Source organism: Alligator sinensis, unplaced genomic scaffold (genome assembly GCF_000455745.1).
Source record: "Alligator sinensis unplaced genomic scaffold, ASM45574v1 scaffold153_1, whole genome shotgun sequence".
NCBI classification, from domain to species: Eukaryota; Metazoa; Chordata; order Crocodylia; family Alligatoridae; genus Alligator; species Alligator sinensis.
In genome coordinates this window covers 1697911-1722383 of record NW_005842099.1, presented here as the reverse complement: position 1 = coordinate 1722383, position 24473 = coordinate 1697911, and the positions used below count along the sequence as shown (strand labels likewise).

Here is a 24473-nt window from a genome sequence, read left to right as displayed (position 1 = left end):
TTTTTAAGGAACCTTTGAACCTGCTGTAATGTAGTTGTATCTTTTGTTGTGTTAATTTATGCCTTGTACTAGTGCTTCACTGTAGTGTCTTGAATGGATCTTCTCCCAGTTGAACAGAATCTAATGTAAGTTGCTGTCTAGGCTAATTTAATGTTTCCTTTTACTTATAGGAAGTGTGGTCTTGTTGGATTGAGCTGCTTCAGTATCTGGACCTAGAAACAGCCTGGCTAAACACACTGGAAGAAAGAGTGCAAAGTACAGAAAACCTGCCTGACAAATTTAATGCTGTCAGTGAAGCCCTTGAGGTATTATGGTCATGCTGTTGAATTGGTGACATTTCTGATAGTTTTATAAAGAAGTTTGTAATATGTTTTAGTTGAAGACAAAAATGCCCCCCTGCACACATGCACACACACACGCATCCAGTGCCTACTCTGGCCAGTCCAGGAACCACGCTGCATGTGGTGCCCACCCTGGGGTGGCTAGAGCAAGCACCCTGTACAGCACACTCCCCGAGTGGGTGCTGAGGGTGCCAAATCTGGCTTGGGTATGGAAGGGGGTGGGTTTCCAAACTGGCCCCATATGGATGGCCCCAGGCTCTGCAAAGGGGACCAGGCTGATGCATGTTGTGTGTGGAGCATGAGTCGACTCAAGACCTAGGGCTAGCACTGGGGGCTGGATGATGGGACTCCATGAGCTAAATTTTTAACACCCCTGATATAGAGTAACAAGGCATAGGAAACAAGTGTTATGAGACGGCTGTTGAAAATAGCAGCTGTTACGTTTTACGTCTGCAATCACCGTGGTGGCAGTACCTAGTTCGTTATCTTGGAGAATTGTAGGACAAGTGGTGTCTGAAAGGTGTGCTGTATTCATGCATTCTGCCTGCTGTAAATTTTCTCTGTTAACTAGTCCCTGGAATCTGTCCTGCGCCATCCAGCTGATAATCGAACCCAGATTCGTGAACTGGGTCAGACATTGATTGATGGAGGGATTCTTGATGACATCATCAGTGAAAAAGTGGAGGCCTTCAATGCCCGCTATGAAGAATTGAGTCATTTGGTAAGAATTCCAAATCAAGGTGGGGAGAGAGCCTTTTAACTTTATAGTCAGCTTAGCATATTCCTAAAGAATTTGAACAAAAAGCTGGAATGGTTGTTAGATAAGTGAAATCACGCACCTGAGACTGAACAACTGTAATACAGGATTAGGAAGAAAAGCATTCACAAAAGCTGAATAATAGCTGTTCTTACTGCTGCTATTTTTTAAATAGATGTGACCAAATAGAAAAGAGATTCTATTCTCAAATGATCATGGTACTCTTTGAAATGAAGCCATTCCCAGCACACCAGGATATCTCCCGTCTGCTACTAGCAAATTGGGGATACATCTGTCTTTCTTGTGCACATTGACCTTATAAGATGAGGAATGCAGACGGCTTCCACTTCTATGCCTGAAAATGACTAGAATCAAATCAAGTAAAGAGTGTGAAGAAGATAATCTGTTTCTGTTCCCCATCTCTTTTGTTTTAACACATGGTGGAATGCTAGCTGCATCTTGGCTTCTTAGATTTACACATTTTATGTCTCATAATCCAGGAACACCGGTTCCTGTTGACCAGTAATGTCAGAGGAGCATTCTAATGCTTTAGGATATGTAGCTGCTCTGTTCTGGATTTTGTGCATGTGCATGAGAGAGAATTTTAAAATTATGAGTAATATATATCAGTTTAGTATTATTTTCCCCAAATATTACTTCTTTCCTGATTGCTGTAGTGGTGACTCTTTTTACAGTGGGTTATTTTGAAGGTTAAGTAGGTGTTTGTGTTTCTTGTATACTCTTTGTATGTATGTGCACAAGTAAGGGAATAGCGGTCATGGGTGAAATGTGTGCTTGGAGGTAACATTTCACTTTTAGTTTGTGTATTCATGAACCAGAGATAAGTTTGCAGAGTTACAAGCTCCCCAAATCTATATAGCAGGGGTTGTCAACTGGGGATAAGTGTACCCCTGGGGGTACTTTAGAGGGCCCTAGAGGGTATGTTCGGGTTGGGATGGAGCACTGCCACGCACCATCCTGTGAAGGCGCCGCCCACCTACTTGGGGGAAGGTTGCTTCACGCTCAGCTGTGCGCTGCTCCCCCCACCCAGCTCTGTGTCCGGGTTAAGAAACACAGCTGTTTCAACAAAAGTTTTTGTCCCTCTTACTGAGGTGATAAAAAGACTGTCTGTGCAACTCAGATAGAATATCAGAGTTGTCTTTGTGTGTTACTGTTTGCTGGCTACAATTACTAGTATAAACGACACATCAGGTTTTAGAAGGGAGCATTATCTGGAGTTTGTATTTCTTTCATTTCATATATGAGTTTTGGGTTTTCTTTGTTTTTGTTCTGAGACACAAAAATACTTGTGCTGAACAACTCATTCTTCCTATTTAGGCAGTGAGCAGGCAGATTGCTTTGGAACAGCAGCTTCAGACTATGCGGGAAACTGATCACATGCTCCAGGTGTTGCAAGAAAACTTAGTGGAGCTGGATAGACAATTGACTTCTTACTTGACAGATAGAGTAGATGCCTCCCAGATGCCACAGGAAGCCCAGGTATTCTAAAAGAGCCTTTTCACTGCATAAGATGTATAATGATGATGCTGGGATTGGATCAGACTATCTTGCAGGTCCTTGCTGGTTTAATATAATAGATTATCTGAATATGGTATTTTGTAGAAGGATGTGTTAAAGTGTCAGATCTAGTGTTCTAAATCTATCAAGATTTGTGTAGGGTTGACAGCATTTATGCTACACTTCTGCTATATGGATGGATATACTTCTGGTGGGCTTCATGTCCAACATATGAAGTGTAACCATTTTGTACTATTTTTTCCCTGTCTTCTTTTGTAATGATATGGCAGAAAATTCAAGCAGAGATTGCAGCTCATGAATCCACTTTGGAGGAGCTGAAGAGAAATGCACATTTCCTGCCTCCAGCATCTCCAGAATGCAGATCCCCTCGTGGGGGAACTCAGCTGGATGTCTTGCAGGTAAATATATCTCCCTGTCATGAACTGAGGATCAAATAACTTGCAGCTTCCAATAGGGAACTACATTTGTTTCCTTGACTTTCTGTACATCAAAAAGATAAATGGTGTTTATATTTATATGGCTGAAACTGGGAGCTGCCAAGAGCTGATGAATTGAAAAGCAGGTAATTTCATCCTTTTAGTACCATAGATGGGAATACTTAAAATCCATTATTTTCTCTTTTAGTGGAGTGGTTACTTTGAAAGTATGTGATACTGAATTGGAGGCCTGCTGCACCTCAAATAAGATAATAAGAATAGATTACATAGTTCAAAACTTTGCTTAAAATGAAGCATTTTAATATATGTGCAATTGCAAGATTGGAAATGGAAGCTGATGGGAGAAGCTTTAAACTCCGTTAGAAAGTTCAGAAATTAATTTAAAATTATTCTTTTTTATTAATGGAAACCAGAGAAAACTCCGGGAGGTGTCTACAAAGTATCAGCTTTTCCAGAAACCAGCCAATTTTGAGCAGCGCATGTTAGATTGTAAGCGCGTCTTGGATGGCGTAAAGGCAGAACTCTATGTCCTGGATGTGAAGGATATTGATCCAGATGTAATCCAAACTCACTTGGACAAGTGTATGGTAAAACAGTTATTGGTGGATTATTACAAAATTTTAATCTTTTTCTGAAAAACTATGCATTTGAATTTTTTGAATGTTAACCCCTTTGTGAAGAATTATACATTTTGCTCACTTTTATGTCCTGATTGAAAAAATGCTGTTGTAACTTGCTACAGTATACAGAGTTGTTACTAGCTAAAGGCTTATAATTCATTTAGGTGAATATACATGGTCATAGAAATAACGGATTGGTAATCAGAAGACATATGTCATACTTCAGCTGTGGTTGTAATCTTTCTCCACCCAGCCTTTTGCTCATTTTATGGAGACAACATGCAGTGTAGGAACATGTTTATTTAGCTCATATTAGTTTAATTCAAATACCATGCATAGAAGAGTAAAAATCATGGGGGAAACTGTCAACTTTGGTTAAGTTATGGAATAAATAGTGAAATTATTAGAGTAAATTTTATCAATGTTTATTAGTTCTAATAATACAACAAAAATGGATTATCTACGTTTTGAAATCTAATTTGAAAATAAGTATTCCTTTTTATCTTCTTGTTCTCCTTTTTTCCCCTCTTGACCTGAAGAGGAAGAAATGGAGTATTAATGTTAGCATGGTATCCGAGTTCTCGGAGGATCCAAGCAGCATTTATCTAAAATCACAAAATATGTACTATACAGTGGTCACTAGAATGCATGTTTTTATTTTGTAGAAACTGTATAAAACGCTAAGTGAGGTAAAGTTGGAGGTGGAGACTGTAATCAAAACAGGAAGGCAGATTGTACAGAAACAGCAGACAGATAATCCCAAAGGGATGGATGAACAATTGACAGCACTGAAAATTCTTTATAATGATCTGGGTGCACAGGTAAGATGAATGACAAATATAAATGCATACATAGTAGGGGTGTGCATAGCTTCGGTTGTCTACTCGATTTGGAGAAGATTCGGCCCAATTTAGAGGCCAAATCACTGCATCTGAATCGAATCGGGAGACAAAAAAATCCGCTCTGAATTGAATTGGAAAAAGATTAGGAGATTTGGCAATTCAGAAGGCAGTCTTGCAGGGAAACAGAAACTAAGAAGGAGGGGCGGGGGGGGGAAGACTGACATCTCTAGCTGGCCAGTGACTGTGATCTTTCCCTGAGTCCCCTTCCAATCACAGTGCTCTGCGGGGAGGGACATAGAAACAAGCCTTTGTCTGCAGCCTTTCTGTCCCTTTTGTGAGCTGTTTCTGCCTTAGCACTGGGAAGGCCCCCTGTTACAGGCTACCATCCCTGCTGTTTTCATCCTGCTCTGCCTTAACACACACACAGTCACATGTCACATGTTTTGCTTTGAACAGTTTGAGGTGCAGTTTCCCAGAAATCCCTGCACCTATCTCCTTGAAAATTGGCAGGCCCCATGGCCTCAGAAGGGGCTACCATCTCTGCTGTTTTCATTCAAATCTGCCAAAAAATGACAGTTATAGGTATTTCAGTGATTTTCCCATTACAGTCTATGGCCGAATCACCAAATCTCTCCGAATCAGCGCCAAATCTTCTGAAGCCGATTTGGCCGAATCGATTCGGGACAGTGATCCAAATCTCCAAATTGAATCACTGTCTTCCAAATTGGCCAAATACATAGCTTATCCCTTACTTTAAATACTTGTTTGATAGTAGCAGTAAGTTCAATATCAGAATTGAAAATTTAAGTTTCAGATCCTGCAACTGATGCTGTGGGGGCAAATTGCTGCATCCAGGAGCAGTAAGTTGTGAGATCAGTGTTCAAGTGTTTAAGAACTGTTATTCATGTAGGGTGATTTACAGATCCAGTATTCTTGGATTTATTTTGTGTGCTTAAAAAAAGTCTCATCTAAAAAACAAACTGGCATTGACCACTTCTCTTTACAATCCTTATTTGATGGTAGCTGATTTTGTTGTTGTAGTTGTTGCTTTGTTTCTCATGGAAAATTGGATCATTTCCAATCTTTGCATTTCCTTCATGTTATATCTAAAAGCTCGTCCTATTTAGGAGTCTATAGTGTGAATTTCAAAAAAACAAGATCTGCTTAACAATAAAGTGACTTTTATAACCTTGTACAGGATACTTGCATGATTTTTTGACCTTTTGTGGGAAGTTGTAGTCCTTGGCTGCTTGTAGATGTTACAAAAGCAAAACAAAATGGCACTTGATTTTAAAATTGATGTGTACCCATGCCAAGCCAAGCGCATGCCCAGAAGAGGCAGTGTGTTAGTTTGATCTGGCTTGCCTGAAGTCTGTATAGATCAGGCCTTTTAGTGGGGCTATTTTGGCACATTTATCTAATAGCTGATTCGGTCTATTAGCCGATTAGATAAAAGTACCAAAAAGCCCCTCTGAAGTGCCCGATAAATACAGACAGTGCAAAGCTGGGTGGAACGCATGCACTGCTGCTTCCAGTAAAGTGTGGTTTGGTTAATTTCTTTTCTTAGTTTTTTTTATTTTAACTTCCGCAAGCAGCCATTGTTAATGACTTAGTAGGAGGTGTCTGGCTAAATTATAAATTAAATAGATTTGAAGAGGTTTTTTTTTTTCCAATATGGAGGTAAAACGAAAAGTAGGAAGACAGTACACAGAGACTTAGTGACTTTAAGTACTGTTTAAATACTGATTTGGATTTTACATCAGTTAGGAAAGGGCTTATCTACCCAGACTGAATAAAGCAAAAGTCTTTAAATAAACCCCTGACAAAGAACATTGTTAATTTTTTTTTGCACTTCTTAATTAAGATCTAAAAGGGAACAGATTTCTGAGCAATTTAGTATTGTTCAGGTGATGTTACTGGTATGTGGCCAAATAACTTGGTTCACACATCTTGAAATGTGCTTCCTGAATTATTTTATTGTAGTAAGTAGAGGCAATTCAGAGCAGTAAAGTTTCCACTGAGACTTGTGCATTAACTTGTTATGCACCTGGATAGGAAATCAGTGACAACTAATCATAAAGTCACAGCTATTTGCAGCATTTCAATGCTATTCAGTTGGGAGCAGAGAGCGGGAGGGACAAGAAACTGCAGCCCACTTATTTTGTTTTTTAGAACTCCTGTGGAGGAATTACTTAGAGTAATACATGCAAACACTGAATTCTGATATCATTTTTTCTAGTAGTGGTTTCTCATATGTTTTTTTATAGGAATGTTACAGTTGGGACTTACCTTAGACAGCTGCTGTAATAAAATATTTCACCCAACTTATTAATATAATTCAGATATTTTGTGCAAATATTGCCATTATTTGCATTTGGACCTAAATTGAAAAATGTTTTTTTTTTTTCTCTTACGAATTAGATGGGGGAGGGAACCCTGGTTTACTAAAGAATTATTCATTGTAAGTTACAGCAAATCACTCCTGGATGGAGGGACATATAACACTTTTCTCAGCTGGTTAATATATTCTGTTGTAATTGGAGGCTGGTCCTGAGAATTGACTTTGATTTCTTGAGTTGGGGTTTATTTGGTAAAACCATAGTAAACTGCTGTTGAAAATGGTGAAAAGTGGTATGCAATTTGGTGCTGCTCTCTTCAACCAAGCCAATTCCTGTGGCATCCAGTTTCAGAGATGTACTTTTGCTGTGCACAACTGAAACAGTTACCCGAGAGGAAATTGTTCTTTGTTTTTCATGCATCATCAGCAGAACTGTTTAGTAAGTCCCAGCAGCTATAAGCCTTAGAAGGCAATGTTAGCTTGCTAGTTTCATGGGTTTTCCTGCAGATCTTTATACTGATGATGGGCAAGAAGTGAAGTGGATTCCATGGTCATTGGTTGACTTAGACCCAATGCCTGCGTCCAGACAAGTGTGGCTGTGGGGTATGTGGTGCCGCAGATACATCTCTGCCTCCCTTACCCCACGTGGGGTAACCTGCTGTGCACCAAAGGCGTGTGGCACAGGTGCTCCCTGGGGACAACTAGCAGTGGCACAAGGTGTGCCGTTGCTAGTTGTCCCCGGGGAACCAAATGTCCAAGCTTGTGTGGATGTGGCCAATTAGTTCTGTGCTTAGCCCATTTGAAGTGATAGTCATTAAAATGCAATAACATGGAATCCCACAATGCCATCTTCAGTTAAATTCTTTTTCAGGGCAGAACTATATTTCAGTGAGTGCAAAACTCGTTTTGATAATGGTTCCATTCACAAAGTAAAGAAAACTTAATATTCACTTTCACAACAACAGGGTAATACTTTAAGCTTCAATCTGATAGTGATGTCTTAAACATTGCCAGTTGTTTAAATTGACAATTAGCAGTTGTAAAATTAATTGTGTGTATTTATTTAAACACACAATGAGAAATGAAGTCTATAGTTTAAATTTTTGATCACTTAGTAGAAGGAGCTCAGTTTCTCTGTTCTCTGCAATGCAACGTAAATGTTTCAAACAGTTTAATTTTCTTTTCAGGACACTTTGCAGTGCATACAGCTTCATAATGTTTTACAGTGATTTAGCATGTTCTACCATATGCTTTTTGGTGGGAGTGATTTAATTGCTACTGCTTCTTGCAGGTGACAGAAGGAAAGCAAGATCTAGAAAGAGCATCACAACTGGCACGAAAAATGATTAAAGATATTGCCCCCTTGTCAGAATGGCTAACCATCACTGAAGCTGAGTTGGTGCAGAAGTCTACTTCTGAGAGTTTGCTTGCTGATCTGGATATAGAAATTGCTTGGGCTAAAGTGAGCAAATAGTTATATTACCTGGATAAATTGTTATTTTTATGTATTAACTATAGGATAACATTAGGAAGTAACTGGGGATTTGAACTACTAATTTTTGGTTCCTAAATCTTAGGTATTGAATTCTATTTCGAGTTATTGGAGTTTAACACTCTGGAGTTGTTACACATCTCTAATGACTTAAACATCTTCAACCCTGAGCCACTTACGCTGCATAAATGCCATTAAATTATCACTGATGTTAAGGATTAGCTGTTAATAGGATTTTAACTAAATACAAATATCATGTGCACAGTTTTCAGTCTTTAAGCATGTTTTTAAATGATCAATTGCACCATTAGCATCATAATAATTGTCCTGATATGAAAAGTTTTCATTTAAACTTTTTGATGGAAAATCTGGTTTTTAATGAAAGAAACCTTTATTGTAAAATCCTGGGGGGGGGGTTGTTAGAAAAAATGAAAGACCAAAAACTAAAAACATTTTTGGCTTTTGACCAACTTGGTTTTTGTTTCTGGTTTTTCAATAAGTTGAAATTGTTGGTGAAGTAGAAAAAAATATTTCCTGACCAGTTCTGTTTGTTATATTAAAGAAATTAGAATTTGACACTGATGTGGGGATTTTCTGTGTGCAGTTCTCTGAGTTGGCAACTATTTAATACAATATTACAAGTCTTTGGCACTTGTCCACTATTACGTCTTTTGTTGCAGACATTTCCACAGTATTGAGACAACTACAAAAAATTTACAAAATTAAACATGTTTCATATTATAAACTCTTCTTATCCAGTCAATCTGATTAACAATTATCCAACACTAATCCTTTCTTTTAAGTAATGCTCTTAGTTACGTGGCATGCAGTTCACAAATGTAATGTTGCAATCAAATACACAGTTATATTTATATCAGAGCCAGTAATTGTTCATTCGTCAGGTTTCCCAGTAACATAACAGAGATGATATGAATTAAATTTAATTGCTTGCATTTACTTAGAACAGTGAGGTTAATAAATAAGTATTCCCCTGATGAAGGAGGTCTGAGTCACCCAAAGCTCTATTCTTGCATATGAGAGAGGAGAACATTTGGAAGGAATTATAAAATAAGGGAGCTTTAGAAATAATTAGGTGCTGTATTTTAGTGAAAGTGATTAATGAATCTATATGGTGAACACCTGGATGGCTTGATAAGGTGAGAGATTTGATTCCTTTTGGCTGCGATCATCCGAAAATGATTACATTTGCGAGTTCCTCTCTTCACTCCTCTTGCTTCCTCCTGCTATTAATAAACCTCTTTACAGGATTGTAATACATTTAAATATGACTATGATGAAAGGAAGAGAAAAACAGACCTTTATATTAAACAAAGATGTAGGGAACTAAAAGGAATAGTTCTTCGTTGTATATTGTGTAAAACTGTAGAGGTGTCCCAGTGGCTGCATTGTTAGAAGTTAATTAACTGATAATATAACAAAATTTGAACACAATCCTAGCATTCTGCAGAAGCTACTGTGGGGGTTTTCAGTAAAGTTCAGCATTGGCCTAGCTATTTTCCATTAAAGCCTATGCTAAACCATTATGTTAACAGAAACAGAGTAAATAAGATAAAGCTAAAACTTGTACAGAAATGATTTTTAACCACTGAGGCAGTAGGCAGTCTACAATACTTGGCTGTTGCTTAAATTTTGAGGGGCTAAGTAAATGACATTTACATCCAGTGTGAATGCCTTTTCTCAAGTGAAAATCAACAGGCCATTAAAAAAAACAAAACTATTTATGCTTTTCTGAATATATAAAGTAATCTCTTGCCTTGTTTTGCGTTGGCATTCCATAGGAATTTGTGGATGTGCTATTAATTGTTCCTCTCATTTCAGAATGTGCTGAGGGAGCTGGAAAGGAGGAAAGCTGATCTAAATAGCATCACAGAGAGCAGTACAGTGCTCCAGACTTTGGTGGAAGGCAGCGAAACTTCTCTGGAGGAGAAGCTTTGTGTCCTGAATGCTGGCTGGAGTCGGGTTCGGACCTGGACTGATGACTGGTGCAATACTCTGTTGGTAAGTTGCATGAACAATGAAAATATTATGTCCAGGTTTTCATTTTGGAGTTGTTACAAGGCGTCATACTTTCTGTTTTCATAGTAAACCTTCCATTCTACCTCATAGCCTTTAAGGGGATGGGGTAGATGTATGCGGTCTGTTATGTAGATATAGAGCATGTTATGAGGATAAATAAAAGGAGGAAGAAGGGGGATTGTTTTGAGGCAATTAATATTTTTAATCAATTGGCAGGCATTAGTATCGCATACTTCCTGGGTATGTAATGCAAGTTGCCATTGCCTAGATGCTACATTAAATATGTAAGGCGCACAGACAACTTGGCTCTCTAAACTGGCAGTGAAATGCATGCTCAAAGAGAATAAAAATAGCGAGGCATTTTTATTTCAATGTCTGACCTTTTCTTTCTGGCCGCAGTACTAAAACCCTTGTCCTGATCCTCATTCTCTCTCCAGTTTTGGTTTGTTCCAACTTCCTCTTTTCTAGTTGCCCTAAGACGCACATCACTCTCTCCTTGAACCCATCTGCAATGCACCTGCTGCCGGGACTATCTTTCTTGTGTGCTACTCTGATCCTTTTGAAACTTTACACTTGCACTCTGTTACACTACATTATGTTTTACTTTCTTCTCCTAACTGCAGTCTACTGTAGCTCTGCATTTTTTTTGTCCCCATCTGAAAAGAGCTGACTAAGAGATTAGCATCAAAATCTAAAACTGTACTATATGTACCAGCTCTTTTCTGATGTCTATAAGAACCAAGGAGTGTGCATATTTACTGTACAGCAAGTTTGCTAGGCAGTGTCTGGTGACTTGAGCATGTATGACCATGGCATCTGTATGAGTGTTTTACTTTACTCTTTTTACTTTACCACTACTTATAAGAATTACCAGTTATTCAAATCAGAAGAGTGCTGTGCCTGGTGTGATTCTTATGACCCACAAATACCATAGTTGACTTTGCCCAACAGGGTGAAATAAGAATGGAATAAAAATGATTTGATAACTTCAAGTAGATTGTGCTTGCTATGTAACCGCACAATTTTCTTTTCATTACCCTCATGCATGGCTATGATTAAAAAAATGGGTGTCTGTCTCTCAGTACTCTGCAAACCTTTTAATGACACAGCCATTTCTTACTGTGCAGTTCTACATCTAGTGAAATGTAGTCCTGCTCCTGCATGGTGCATTATAACAACACCACATACAACAATGTAATTAACAAAAAGCATGCGTTTGTTGACCATCTGTTAACATGTTTAGATATTTATGATCCCATGTAATTTTTTTCTCAGTATCTTAGTATAATCACCTGGATTTAGCATCATTCTGCTGTAAACAAACGACAGTAGCCAAAAAAAGATTAGTTAACTATAGGAGGTTGTCACTGTTGCTCCTTAGTCAGCCTGGAGAAATCTCTGCTGAGCAATATGAAATGCTACCTTTTCCCTACCCCAGTGTGGAGTTGAGTGCTCTAGGTCCCTAGTGCCCCTAGTGGTGGTGTTGCTGATGTAATAATTGATCATTTGGCTGTGGTTCTCCTTTTACGTTCAGGAAAGCACTTAAGATCCCTGTCAGACAGGGAATGGATCACTTTACACAAGTGCTGGTTCTTATATTCTCTCTCTCTCTCTCTCTCTCTCTCTCTCTCTCTCTATATATATATATATATATAGAGAGAGAGAGAGAGAGAGAGAGAGAGGGAGAGAGATGTATGTATGTATGTATGTATTTGGACCTTTGGTCTGACTAATTATAGTGGTCCTTATTCTTTTTTTTCCTGCTTAAGTCCATCCTTATTTAGAACATCACTTTAAGCATGAGTTTAAGTATTTGCTGAATTGCCCTCCCAAAGAAAGCTCCTTTCTGTGTCGAGGTCAAGAGTTGCATCTTGAGCTGAATGTACACCCTAATATCATGTGCCTAATATGATGCCTTTGCATCATATGGGTGGCTTACAGTCATCCTGTAACTAGCTGACATACACTAGTTTTTCACCAACTCTTCCACTTGTAACTGAGCAACCCCTGTGTTCTAACAAATTCTTGCTTTTAGTCCCTAAGTTCATGACGTTGCTCATTGTACTATTAAACTCCATCCTTCTTCTATTACTGTATGAAATTATGATAAACTTCTAGTTCTGCTTTATTTTCTGCACTTGACCCTATTATCTGCTTTCCCCAGCCTTTCTTTCCTACTGATAATTCTGGGGATAGGAGCCCAATTGCTATTGTTCTTTCTCTCATTGTGAGTTTAGGGCTTCTCTGTGTTATCGACTGAGTCAGAGGAGCTGATGTGGGGTTTTCTGTGTTGCTAGCACACAACTTGAAATTTCTGAGTTGAGTCAATCCTGACAGAATCATTACTATATTCATGGTATGGTTATTTTTCTGGAGAGTGAAAAAATGCGTAACAAACATAACCAGAGTCTGGGGACTGCATTAAATGATAACTACATTACAAGACCACACTGAGCACTGCAAGTCCTATGTAAAAAATATTCCTTCAACTTGAGAGAGATTTACTTTGGTTTGAATTTTTTTTTTGCGTGTACTATTGTTACAAGTAAGGTTATATAACTACAAGACAAAATATTCTTCTCAGTTTTTATTCATCATGTTTATTTTGGTTGCCATCAATTTAGATATTTCTCCTGTGTAGTTAGCTACCTCTTCTCTCTTGTTGGTTTTTTTAGACAGCAACAGCAGGGAAAGAAACTTTTTTTTAAAAGGAGAATATGCTGTGGTCATAGAACAATTGTGCTCCAACTGTGAAATCATGACATTGTGAAACAGGAATGTGAGAATTCCCCGTTTAAAGGCCTGCTGACTGGCTTCATTGGTTTGGGCAATCACCTTATTAGTTCATGGCCATAGAAAAATGAACAATTATACTCCAGTCAAAAATATGATGTTTCAGCAGTCAGTCTAGTTTCTTTCTTTAATTCCATCAAAATGGGGGAGAGAGGTGCAACTTAGGAACCCACATCAATTGAAATGGTGTAACTTACACTTGCATACTCTGTTTGTAGGTTCCTGCAGCGATACAAATGAGCTAAATTGCTTTAAATTTAATCGTGAACAAAACAAGTTTAAAGTTGCAAGAGTTTTGCTACATTTAGTTTCCGAAGGTACTGATCAACTGCATATTTTCATAGCTACCCAGATGTTGGTCCCAGTCAGTGCAGTTGTTTGGCCTTGTGTACTGTGTTTCTAAATGTAACTTCCTAGTATTTCATGTTCTTTGGTCCTTCCTTTCTTGGAACATTTTAAAATAGTGTTTATTCCCTGCCCCATCTCTTTCCAGAATCATCAGAGCCAGCTGGAGATCTTTGATGAGAATGTTGCCCACATAAGTACTTGGCTCTATCAAGCTGAAGCCTTGTTGGATGAAATTCAGAAAAAGCCAGCAAACAAAAAGGAAGAAACAGTGAAGGTAGGAGCTGTAATCTTTTAAAGCAGGGACTATAAAATTCCAGGTGAGATTAGGCCAGAAAAATGTGGCTGTTTTCTGTTTCCAATGTAGTACCTCTCTTGCTTTTGCTTCTCAGCGTTTAATGGCAGAATTAGATGATGTTAGTCTCCGAGTGGATAACGTGCGCGATCAAGCTATTATCCTAATGAACGGTCGTGGGGTGTCATGCCAGGAACTCGTAGAACCCAAGCTGGCTGAACTGAACCGAAACTTTGAGAAAGTGTCCCAACACATCAAAAGTGCAAAGGTGAGCCAGGAAGAGGCAAGAGTTGTGTGTTTTGCAAACCTTTGGTATAGAGAAGCTCCTAGAACAGGTCCCCACCTTCTGACTACTGTATGCTTTGCTGTGGAGCAGCTTTCCCATCAGGGCCAGCAGTGCACATTGCCACTGCTGTGATGGCAGACCAGAGGGGTTCTGCCACCACTGGGGACCCTAGTGTGGAATCACACAGGTTCTCCTGGCGAAATAGCATCATGCCTCACAAAAGAAGGATAATATTTGATGTCTGAAAAACACTGAATTAAGTGCTTCATAAGGATGTTTTTTCGTATACTAAAATAGTACTTTTCATTGCTTACCTAAGTAGATTTCTATAGGGTAAAATTAATTCAGTGGGTTTAAGGTTCTCATCAGTCATTTCTAGAGTTGCACAAATCCTAACTCGGGTCACAAGCAAAAATGTGTGGTGTTTGACTGCATAGCAGCTCTCTAATATAAGCAAGGGGTTGGCAACTTTTCAGTAACAGCAGGGTGAATTAACGTAGCTTGGTCCTCCTCAAGCTAGAGGCAGCAGTTGATGGAGGCACTCAATGGTGGGTTCTCACACATGTGCTGGATCAGATAAAATATTTGCCACAAACAGATAAAGCGTAGCAAAATTGTTGAGAGCAGGATCTGGTCCATGGGCTGTAAGATTTTATCCCCCTAGATTTTATCTCCTAAGCAGTACTGCTTTTTATGATTCATTTGGTCTTTTTTTCTTTTTACATGTCTTTTCTGAAAATGGATAAATATAATATATAGTTTTAAGGCTGATTCTGCAAACATGTTTTCATTTTAGGAATTTTATTGCATAGAAGGGTGCATTGAAATAACTCCTAATTAAATTCTTAATAAGCATGGCTTTACTTTGCTCTGTAGATGCTTGTTGGTCAGGAGCGAGTTCCTGTTATGTCAGAACTCCATAAGCCTGGAGAGGCTTCTGCGGATCTGGATGAGTTTGAGAGTGATTTACGGAACATGTTAAAGGTTGTAGAGAAACATATGGAATCAAGTGATGAAGAGGAAAAGGTTTGTAAGCCGGGCATGAGTGAAATAGATCAACTCTTTGATGTTTGTTTAATTAAGTGTTGGGTTTTTTTGTTTTTTTGTTTTTTTTACTCGTCTTTGTGAACAGGACAGACAATTTTGCCATCTTACTGTATATGTAATATCTGAATTACTCTAACAGCTGGGGGATCTTGGATCACTGGTAGAAGTCAAGGGAAGTGTCAGGGATGTAGTGGCATGCATATAGCACAGATGCCCCTTCCTTTCTCTGGCTCGGGTAAGCCATGCTTTCCCAGTAACAGCTGCTGCACCCTGCCTAGAGCCATGAGTGCTCCCTAGCCTGATTTGGTCTAATTTAACTACAGCTTTATGCATTCAGTTTTGACACATGAGCTTGTTATATCCTTTTCACTGAGAGAATTAAAATTGTTTATAATGTATGCCTCCTGTTAGGATAAAAAGGTGGAAATGAGTTTCTCTAGGTATCTGGCTGACTGAATTCCTGTTGAAATTATTTCTTAATGTTACTAGGATTTCATTGTGTGGCTAATGATTATTTAGAGCTCTCAGAGCTTTTGATAGGTATCTCTATAATTTTAAATGTGGATGCATAAAAAATTAATATAATGTGCTTTTGTGCACTTTGGTTTTGGCCTTGCGAACCAGATGAATGGCACAGGGCCAGTGCTATCCCTGCCTGGCTGGAACAGCCTTCCGGGGCCCCCTTGGCAACCTTGCACGCTGAAATCAGGTCCCGCACCACTGAGAGTACCTGATTTGGTGCGCAGGGGCCCCTGTAGATTTGCCAGTGGGGCTACCAGTGGAGTGAGCTGTGAACACCAGTATGTCACAATCTGACTCGTCCACTGAACTGCAGGGCCTAGATCAGAACCGTAGAACCTTGACTTCTTTTAGGGTCTCCCAGCTCCTTTCTTGTAAACCCTGTGTCACGTGCCTTTTTACAGGCATGTTAACTGGTTTATCACATCTGGAGCAGCGACCTGGCTATATGTTCATTTAAGTAATGGTGTGATAAAATGTGGAATAAGCCACAAAGTTATTATACAAAATCTATGTAATAACTTTGTGACTGGTTCCTATCATGCCTTTAATTTGAATGTGTGGCCAGAGCTCCCAGCCTCTCGAGCACAATGGAGCCTTTCAAATCACCCTTGGTTCAGAGGCTGGGAGAACTGCTTAGCTGATCAGAGCCGAGGGAGCACATCAGAGGCTTTGGCTTTTGTGAGATCTTGGGCTGGGAGTCCCAACTGAGTTGATGGGCACTCCCAACTGGGATAGAGCGTGGGAGCCCGTGGGAGCTTCGATCAGCTGGTGGGGCGTTCACAGCTACAGGAGCGCAGCAGAGACATCAGCTGATCAGAGCTTCCAGCTGCAGGAGCACAAGGGAGCCAAACTTTGTATTTGCTGGTGCACAAGAAGCCTGGGATCATGATCTTGGATTTCCCCTGCACAGGCAGTAGGGTGCAGTGGGATCTGATGTGCAATCCCTAGGAACCACTGTAATTCAGGCTCCGGCAGGAGAAAAAGTGGGCTCCTTGCAGGTTTCCTGGAGACAATTGCAGGCATTTTTCAGGGCTGGCTCTTCTACATCTCTGATTGGCTGATGAAGCCCACCATGGAGCTGATTACCATTAAACAGCAGCACGCAGGCTCTTCTTCAGCTGTTTTAAGAAAGTAAAGCTCACTACTTATTAAACAACAACTTCTAAGTAAAGCTCACCACTTACAATTCTTAATAAAACCATAATAAATTCACATTATTAAATCACTCCTGAGCCCTGCTTTGTTCTGTTGCCATGTGGGAGAGCAGGGAAATTTCCCCCTCCTCTTCTCTGCATGGCAGGGCAGAGTAGGGCTTAGGAAACCCATGCCGGGTGCCTGCCCCCACAGCTGGGCATGGGGTACAGGGTACCCCCCACCACAAGGGCTTCTCCTGTCTGGAATGAGTTTCCCCAGCCCTGCTGTTCCCTGTCATGAAGAGAAGGGGAAGGGGAAATTCCTCTCCACTCCTGCTCAGCACCAAAGCTAAATGGGGAAGCCCCTGTGGTGGGAGCACCCTGCACCCCATGCCTGGCTGTGGGGGTAGGCACCCAGCATGACTATGCTTGCAGCCCCCGGGGCGGGGGTACTTACCTGCTATACTCTGGGCAGGGCTTTTAAGCTCCCTGCCAAAGCAGGGAATCAAACAACTTGATTGGGTTAGCCCCAGCAGAGGCTCAGCCTTTCTAAGCTGCCCCTGGAAACATGTGAGGCTTCCACAGTTTTTCTTCTTTGTGCTTCAGGTAAGTTTTTGTTTTTGTGTTTTTTTTTGTTTTTTTTGTTTTGTTTTTTTTAACTTTTCTTCTCCACTTTCCCTCTGCCCTGCGGTTTCAGGCCATTTCCAGCCAAATCATGGTTTTCCAGGGGTTTGAGGCAAAGGTTAAATTTTGGGCTTTCCCCTGAAATCCCTTGAAGCCCAAATTAAAGTGGTCCCCAGTGATCCCACAATCATGCCTCCTGTCATGCCTATGTGGCACGGCAGGAAGCACGTTTGTTAGGATCATGACAGACATTTCAAACTGATGGTTTTGTAAGGACTTCTTGGACACAATTTACTCATCTGGTTGCTGTCTGGGAAGCTAATGTGCATTAGTTGTTAAGGATACAAATGCTTTGCTTTTTCCTTTTTATTTCTCCTCTTCATCCTTCCAAAACACTTTAGCTGCCATGGCAATTAGTTTAATATTTCATACAATAACGGTGAGGAGCCCTGTGAAGCAGTAAGTAATTTCTTGGACAAGCTTGGGGGTTAGGCAATCTGTCAAGTACTTCTGAATTTCTGGTTATAGAGCTTCATAATTAAAACCAATCAATCTCTTTATGACTGTTCTGTAACTTTTTAAACCCAAGACCAATTAAGGGGGGATGGGGAATGTTCAAGCTCCAAGCGAGACCTATACAGCTTGGAATATTAATGTAATACACTTCGTTCAGAGTTATAGTGCCCCAACACATTAGCCACCTAGGAGAGCCATTGAACTGTAACGGATGGTCTGTTCTCCTTAGCTCTGCTATATATCCTGACATCGACTACGAGCATGAATCTGAAGCTGTAATGCATTCTCCTTTGGAGAGACATTTTAAATCATTAAACCTACACTGTCTATGTGAAAGAGCAGTGGGTCAGCAGTGATGGGCTTGTAGGGTGCAGCACCTGTTTACCAAGCCTATATCAGGTTGCTATATTATAGATTTCACTAGCAGCTCCTGCTGATATACATGATTGCTTTGGATTTACTGCGACAGTGACGGTAACATGTCTCAATAACCTGAGACAAGACATCCTAAAATAAGATGCCAGTTACTTCACTGGCTTTCTCTGTATGTGAGGGGCAGCAGTTTAAATTTAAAGGGATCAATGTGTTTGACTAATGATAAGCTTTAATGATTAATGATAAGGTCCTTCCCACCAAACAAAGCTCTAAAGGGGTCTATTCAAGTTGTTTGGACAATCCGGAGCTGAACTACTAGCAATCTTTCCCATTGTTCTGATCTTTTCTGAGTCAAAATAGAAGACTGAAGAGTCAATGAGGGTTTCTTTTGTACAGATTCTCAATCTCTGTGTCTTCCCTCCCTGTGTGTTGTCTCTGGGATTGGTGTGCTCCAACTAGAGGATGAAAAGGGGAGAATGAAACAGGAAAAATAAAGAGAAAACAGAGGGAGAAAGGCTTGGTTCCTCTGTGCTTGGAATTGTAATATCCCACAAAATGTTCTAAGAGCTTAGAATAGGAATCAAGACAGTATTTTAATGTACTTCAAAACAAATGTAACTCTCACCTTCATACCAAGGATCCTGCAGTGGGCAGTTTTTTTATCCAAGGACCTAGGCAGAAGGACTTTTTACTGAAAAGTAATTCAAAGGTATCATACTTTTGTGCTTGTGCTGTCCTGATGTAGTTTGGGGAGAGACTTTTAAAGGTAAAATGGACATTAGGCTTTGATCTCTCAGTCATTGCCAGGGAGACTTGGGTATCTAACTGCCATTTTATGCCCTTGAAAATTTACCTAGAATCTGTTTGTGAGCCACTTTGATAAAACTAGAAAATTTTCTTGGATCCATATAATAATAGGGCACTAACAGATTTGGGGGGAAAAAAATCAAAAACAAAAATGTGCTTTACTGGAAGAAGCAGCATGTTAGTTTGACTTGGCTTTGCAGTGCCTGTATAGATCGGGTGCTTCAATGGGGCTTTTTGGCACTTTTATTTAATAGCTGATTCAATCCTAAAAGACCTATAAAAGAGCTATAAAAGAGCCCTGCTGAAGCACCTGATAAAAGAGCCATAAAAGTCCCGCTGAAGCACCTGCTCTATATAGACTTTGGGCAAGCTGGGTCCAGCTAACATGATGCCTCTTTTGTGCGTGCACTGGGCTTAGCATGGGTGTGCACTGAGTTTAAAGTAAAGCGCCTTTTTTATTAACGTCCATAAGCAGCCATAATGTCTAGCTGTAATACCAGCCAGTTCTCATCAGCATTTCTCAGTGCTGTATGAAGGAGGTCAGTAGAACTCTCTCTGTTTCACAGAAGCACAGAGAAAGGAAGTGACTTTAAATCACATAGGTCCCCCCTCTACATGTTACATGCATCATACAATGACTGGGTTAATTGTGCACTTCATTCAGTTAATTTGCCTACATAGCCAGTCTATCACACCGTAAAAAGGTCCAGCCAGTTATAAAGTTAGAGCTGGAAAATGTGATAACTTTTTACCTGGTTTCTATCCCAGGTTTTAATTTGCACGTGCAGCAGGGTCTCCCCCTGTGGTTAGGAGCCCTGTCAGCTGGTGGAGCTCCTAGCCACGGGAGTGCACCCTGCACACTGGGGACTCTCAGCCTCAATAGCACTCCATAGCTGCTGGGATGGAGAGTCCTGTAGTTGATGGGACTCTCCCTTCTGGCAGTACCCCGCAGTGCCCCACAGCTGTCAGGACAGAGGAGAGACCCATCAGCTGCAGGACTTGATCTTGGCAGCCATGGGGCATTGCCACAGCTGTGAGTCCTGTCAGCTATGGGACTTGCAGTTGCGGGAGCTTTCTACTTGCTGATGCAGGGGGAGCCTGGAATAGCAATACTGGGCTCTCCCTGTACCTGCAATAAGATGTGAGAGGATCTCATATTGGATCCCTCAGTTGCACCCCTTGCCATTCACGTATCTCATGTCAGAAGATGCATTTGTGTGGATCATGCATCAGATCCTATTATGCCTTTACCTGAATGTCTAGGGAGGCTCTTATTGGCAAAACTAGGATTAGAACCCATTGTCATGAATTTGCAATATTTTGAAGCCTTCATGGAATGTCATGCATGTTTCCCTGAATTAGATCTAGGATATTTGGTTTCCATAAACAGCGAAAGATAAGCTACTATATTTTCTTCACACAGTGCATACCCTGAAATGCAACATGTGCCTTATTTTTGCAGTTATCTAATGTCTACTTACTATACGGAATATCTTCATAGAGTACTGCAGGTACCGCAGTATGATTACACAGGACATGTGTGTACCACCCGTGACTAGGGACCTACTGATTTTTGTGGCGGCTGCCTGTCAATTTTTGTGGGTAAATTGCATGGCCTGGTAGCCATTTTGTGGGCAGAGCACAGAGGGACCCCCATGCCTCTGATTGGCTGATTTCGGTAGGTGGTAGGTACTTATGATTTGGTGAGCACTGCCAAGAAAACATGCCCTGTCCATTCACTCACATGCCACTCATGGCACATGGTGCCCCCTCTCCCAAACAAAAAAATGTAATGGGGCCACTGTTAGAGCAGCCCTGTATTCACAACAGAAAGTGCCCCCAAGACCAAAAACGTGAGTGTGGCACTGGATGTGCACCAAACGGTAGCTGCATTATACGTTTTTGGCATGTGCTGCATGTAGAGCAGGAACAAAGAGGGTGTGCATTTCTGGCATCACTCTAATCATGGTTAGGAGTAAGATAGACATGCCCAGAGGCTTTAATAAAAGAAAGCAGTTAATTCCATGCTGAAGTGCTTTGCTGAATAGCACTTTCCTGAGTTGAGAGCCTTTGGTAATAAGGTGACTAGGTCAGTAGTGAATGGAAAAGATCACATAGGAATTTATGGATTACAGTAGTCAACAGAGCAGAATTTTTGTGTGGTGTGTAGTTGCTCACAACCAGTTACTTTATATGAAATCATCCTCTAGTTTTTCCAGATGTAGCCAGTTTGGTTGAATCATTTGGATTCAGAGAAGAGATAAGCATTTTGGATTAACAGTCTAAAACTCGGAAAGTGCTGATATTGCTTTATGCCTTTCTGCGCTCAGACTTTTGGTATTGAATACCAAGTCAAACTTCCTTTTTTAGTTTTTCAGCTTGTTTTCTTATCTGCTTAGTTTAAGTGATCATGTACTAGGAAGGAGGTCCCTTAAGGCCTTGTTTTTCAGATGGGTAACATCACCATTTCTGATGTGAGAGCTGGTATTCCCAAGAAAGTAGAGATCTCTTGAGAATGTGCTCAGTTGCCCGACAGCTCCTGTGGACCCAACAGACTTGATTGGATCCTTATTGTTAGAAAGACCAATGTGGTAAATTGCTTGAAAAAGTTTTTTTTTCCATCTGGAGGGGCAGAAATGTTGATTCCCTGTGTGCCTGGGACCTCAGGAAGGATGTTGGATGCAAAGGAGGATGGGTATGGGTAGCTCCATACCTAATCCTGATACAAGAGAAGGGAGATTACCTAACACCTCCACGTTTTAGAGTCAAGTCACTCCTCCATAACGTTTCTGAATTTAGCAGCATCCCATTTAAATACTAATTAGTTTCTTATAGTGCTTTACCTCCCTGCATCCCACAGCACTCTTAAAAGGATCTCATAGCACCCCAGAGTGCCACAGCGCTGCAGTTGTGAATCACTGTTTCGGACAATAAAATTAATGGCCAAATTTTCAAAAGAGTTCAGGACAGGGTCTGACCCTTGGACAATTGGCCCTGAGCTCTTGGCAAAAGCTCCAAAGGCTATGAGCCCCCATGGCTTTTCTTGGTCCTTAATTTGCATTAAAAAATTACGTTTCAACCACGTGTCTATGATAGACAACACATATGTTGTCTGAAGCAGAGTCTCTGGAGGGAATCCTCATTACTTGGAGAGGCTATTTGAAGGGGAGAAACAGTTAGTAAAGAGAAGATAAAGTTGGGGGGTTAGCTTTGGGGTGGGAGTGGGGTATATTTAAGTTGTGAAGGGAGGTACCTGAACAGCTGTCAGGTGGGCAGTTTAGGAGAAAAGGTGGCTGTTTAAGGTACTGAAGGAAAGGGAGCAGATGCTTGGTGGTAGGTACATACCAGGTTGCTATTGTTGGGGCAAAGATGCAGTGGTGCTTTGGCTCGGACAGTGCCAAGGGAGAGGGGGAGGAGGCAGTTTGGTGCCATGAGACTGGGGGGGGACTGTAGGACAGATCGTCTTAGAAGGTCATGGGCAGGTTAGTAGGAACCAGCCAGGTGTGGCAGGGAAGACAGCAGTAGTTTGTGTGCACCCCTGGAAAGTGTGGCAAGGAGTGGTGCAGGTGCTCAGTGTGGGCAGGGGCTGCTCAGTAGAGTTTGGGATGGGTCTTAAGACAACTGGGGGTGGGTCATTAGATCCCTGAAGGAGGTAGCTGTCCCTGCAAGAAGCTGAAAGGGGTGACTGACTGATGGGGATGCAAAGGCTGGTGCCATGACAAGGTAGTGTGGGTAGGACCTTGCCGCTCCTCGTTTTGATCATCTGCCCTTCTTCATCCCAGTTTGGTGCCTGAGGAGGTGAGTGTGGCCCTTGCCACTGAAGCTGTTCCTCCAGGGAGTTGCATGATGGTGACCAGAACCACCTGCCCTTTTGGTTTCTTCCACCAGCTTTAGAAACATGGGAGGAGCAGGGGACTGAACCAGTTTAAAAAGCACAGCCCCACACCTGCCTCCCCAACCCGTGGCAGAGTGCAGGGGCAGGAGGCAGGAGTGAATACCCCCAGAGGAGGAGCCACTGGTACCACTTGTCTGCAGGACTGTGCTGGGTTCTGGGTGCCTAACTAGATGGAAGAGCAAGCATTTAACTCGGGGGTGGGCAAAATGGGAGATGCGACCAGTAGCCAGACTCCATGTCCCAGCAGCCCCTGCCCACATTGCTTCACTCAGTTTCCATGAAGACCCTAGGAGCAAGCACAGGGCTGGGGTTTCCACAGAGACCTGCCCCAGCAGCACTGGCAGGGTGTGCAGCTGGGCAGGGCTGGGGCTGGAATCTTGCAGTGGTAATAGCATGTTTCAGAACTGGGGCAGAGCTGTGATCTGCCTGCATGCCTCTGCCCAGGGCATACGGGTAGTGGATCGTGGCTCTGCTCCAGTTCTAGACCATGCTTTCACCACTGCAAGATCCTGGCCCTGGAGCAGCTCCCCGCCCTGCTGCGCACCCTGCCAGGGCTGCTGAGGCTGGTCTCCATGGAAATCCTGGCCCCACACTGTCACAGCTCTGCTGCTCTTAGTGTCTCAGTGGAAACTGGCTGCAGTGATGTGGGCAGGGCTGCTGTGAAATGGAGTCTCCTGCGGGCCTGATCCAGCCTGCAGGCTGGACTTTGCCCACCCCTGAGTCAACTCCTTGCACAAGGGCCAGGCACTGTTACACCCTTAAAAGCATTTCAGGCTCCTGGCTGAGAATCACTGACCTAGCAAGCAAGGGAATGCTGGCTTGAAACAAACAGCCAAGGGAACAGCCAAGCCTAGAAGGCTCTTGGTAGCATTGCACATTGCATTATAGACTTAGAAATTATCTTTTGTTAGTTAAATGGAAAGGGAAAGAATCTTTATTGTTTTTGATCTCTACAAGTGTATTGTTTTGGAGAGTGATCCTTTCCACCCACTTAGAACCATGTTTACTTATTCCATTTAGCAGCAGGCTTGCCTGTAATATTGATGAAATTTGGGTCTCTCCTTTCAGACTCTTAAACTTTGTTTCAGTACAAAGTACATTAGCCAGAAAAACAGGTTATTGGGTTCCTAAAACGTTCTCTGAGATTTTCTTGTTGGATGTGTGAAGACTTACTTTCTTTTAAATTCAGTTTCTCTTATGGAATGAAATCCTTTTAGATTCTCTCCGAGTACTGTGTATCAGTATATATTTAGAAAGTTGTAATCTATGATTTAGATGGGAATGAGGGAAATGAAGTCTTAAACTGTAAGAGAAAATTAGTGGACTAAGATTCCTGAAATTACTTTTCCCAAGCTGTAGGAAATTATTTGACATGAGGAAGTGATCATTTTGCAGATAGCAGAGGAATTTATGTTCGTACCCTGCTGTTCTT

The 24473-nt window shown here is 41.3% G+C and overlaps 1 protein-coding gene across 9 annotated transcripts in view; it reads left to right on the top strand.

The window, feature by feature from the left end:
* UTRN (utrophin) overlaps positions 1 to 24473 on the top strand; it is a 580332-nt gene that overhangs the window by 189828 nt on the left and 366031 nt on the right. For 7 of the 9 annotated variants that reach the window (XM_025204842.1, XM_025204840.1, XM_025204841.1 and 4 more), the window contains exons 27-37: positions 171 to 305; positions 913 to 1062; positions 2437 to 2598; positions 2907 to 3035; positions 3488 to 3661; positions 4360 to 4515; positions 8166 to 8336; positions 10206 to 10385; positions 13690 to 13818; positions 13934 to 14104; positions 14999 to 15148. In XM_025204842.1, the coding sequence (XP_025060627.1) occupies positions 171 to 305; positions 913 to 1062; positions 2437 to 2598; positions 2907 to 3035; positions 3488 to 3661; positions 4360 to 4515; positions 8166 to 8336; positions 10206 to 10385; positions 13690 to 13818; positions 13934 to 14104; positions 14999 to 15148 (1707 nt within the window). The remainder of the gene's footprint in view (positions 1 to 170; positions 306 to 912; positions 1063 to 2436; positions 2599 to 2906; positions 3036 to 3487; positions 3662 to 4359; positions 4516 to 8165; positions 8337 to 10205; positions 10386 to 13689; positions 13819 to 13933; positions 14105 to 14998; positions 15149 to 24473) is intronic. The other 2 variants (XM_025204844.1, XM_025204843.1) reach the window with 2 other exon arrangements.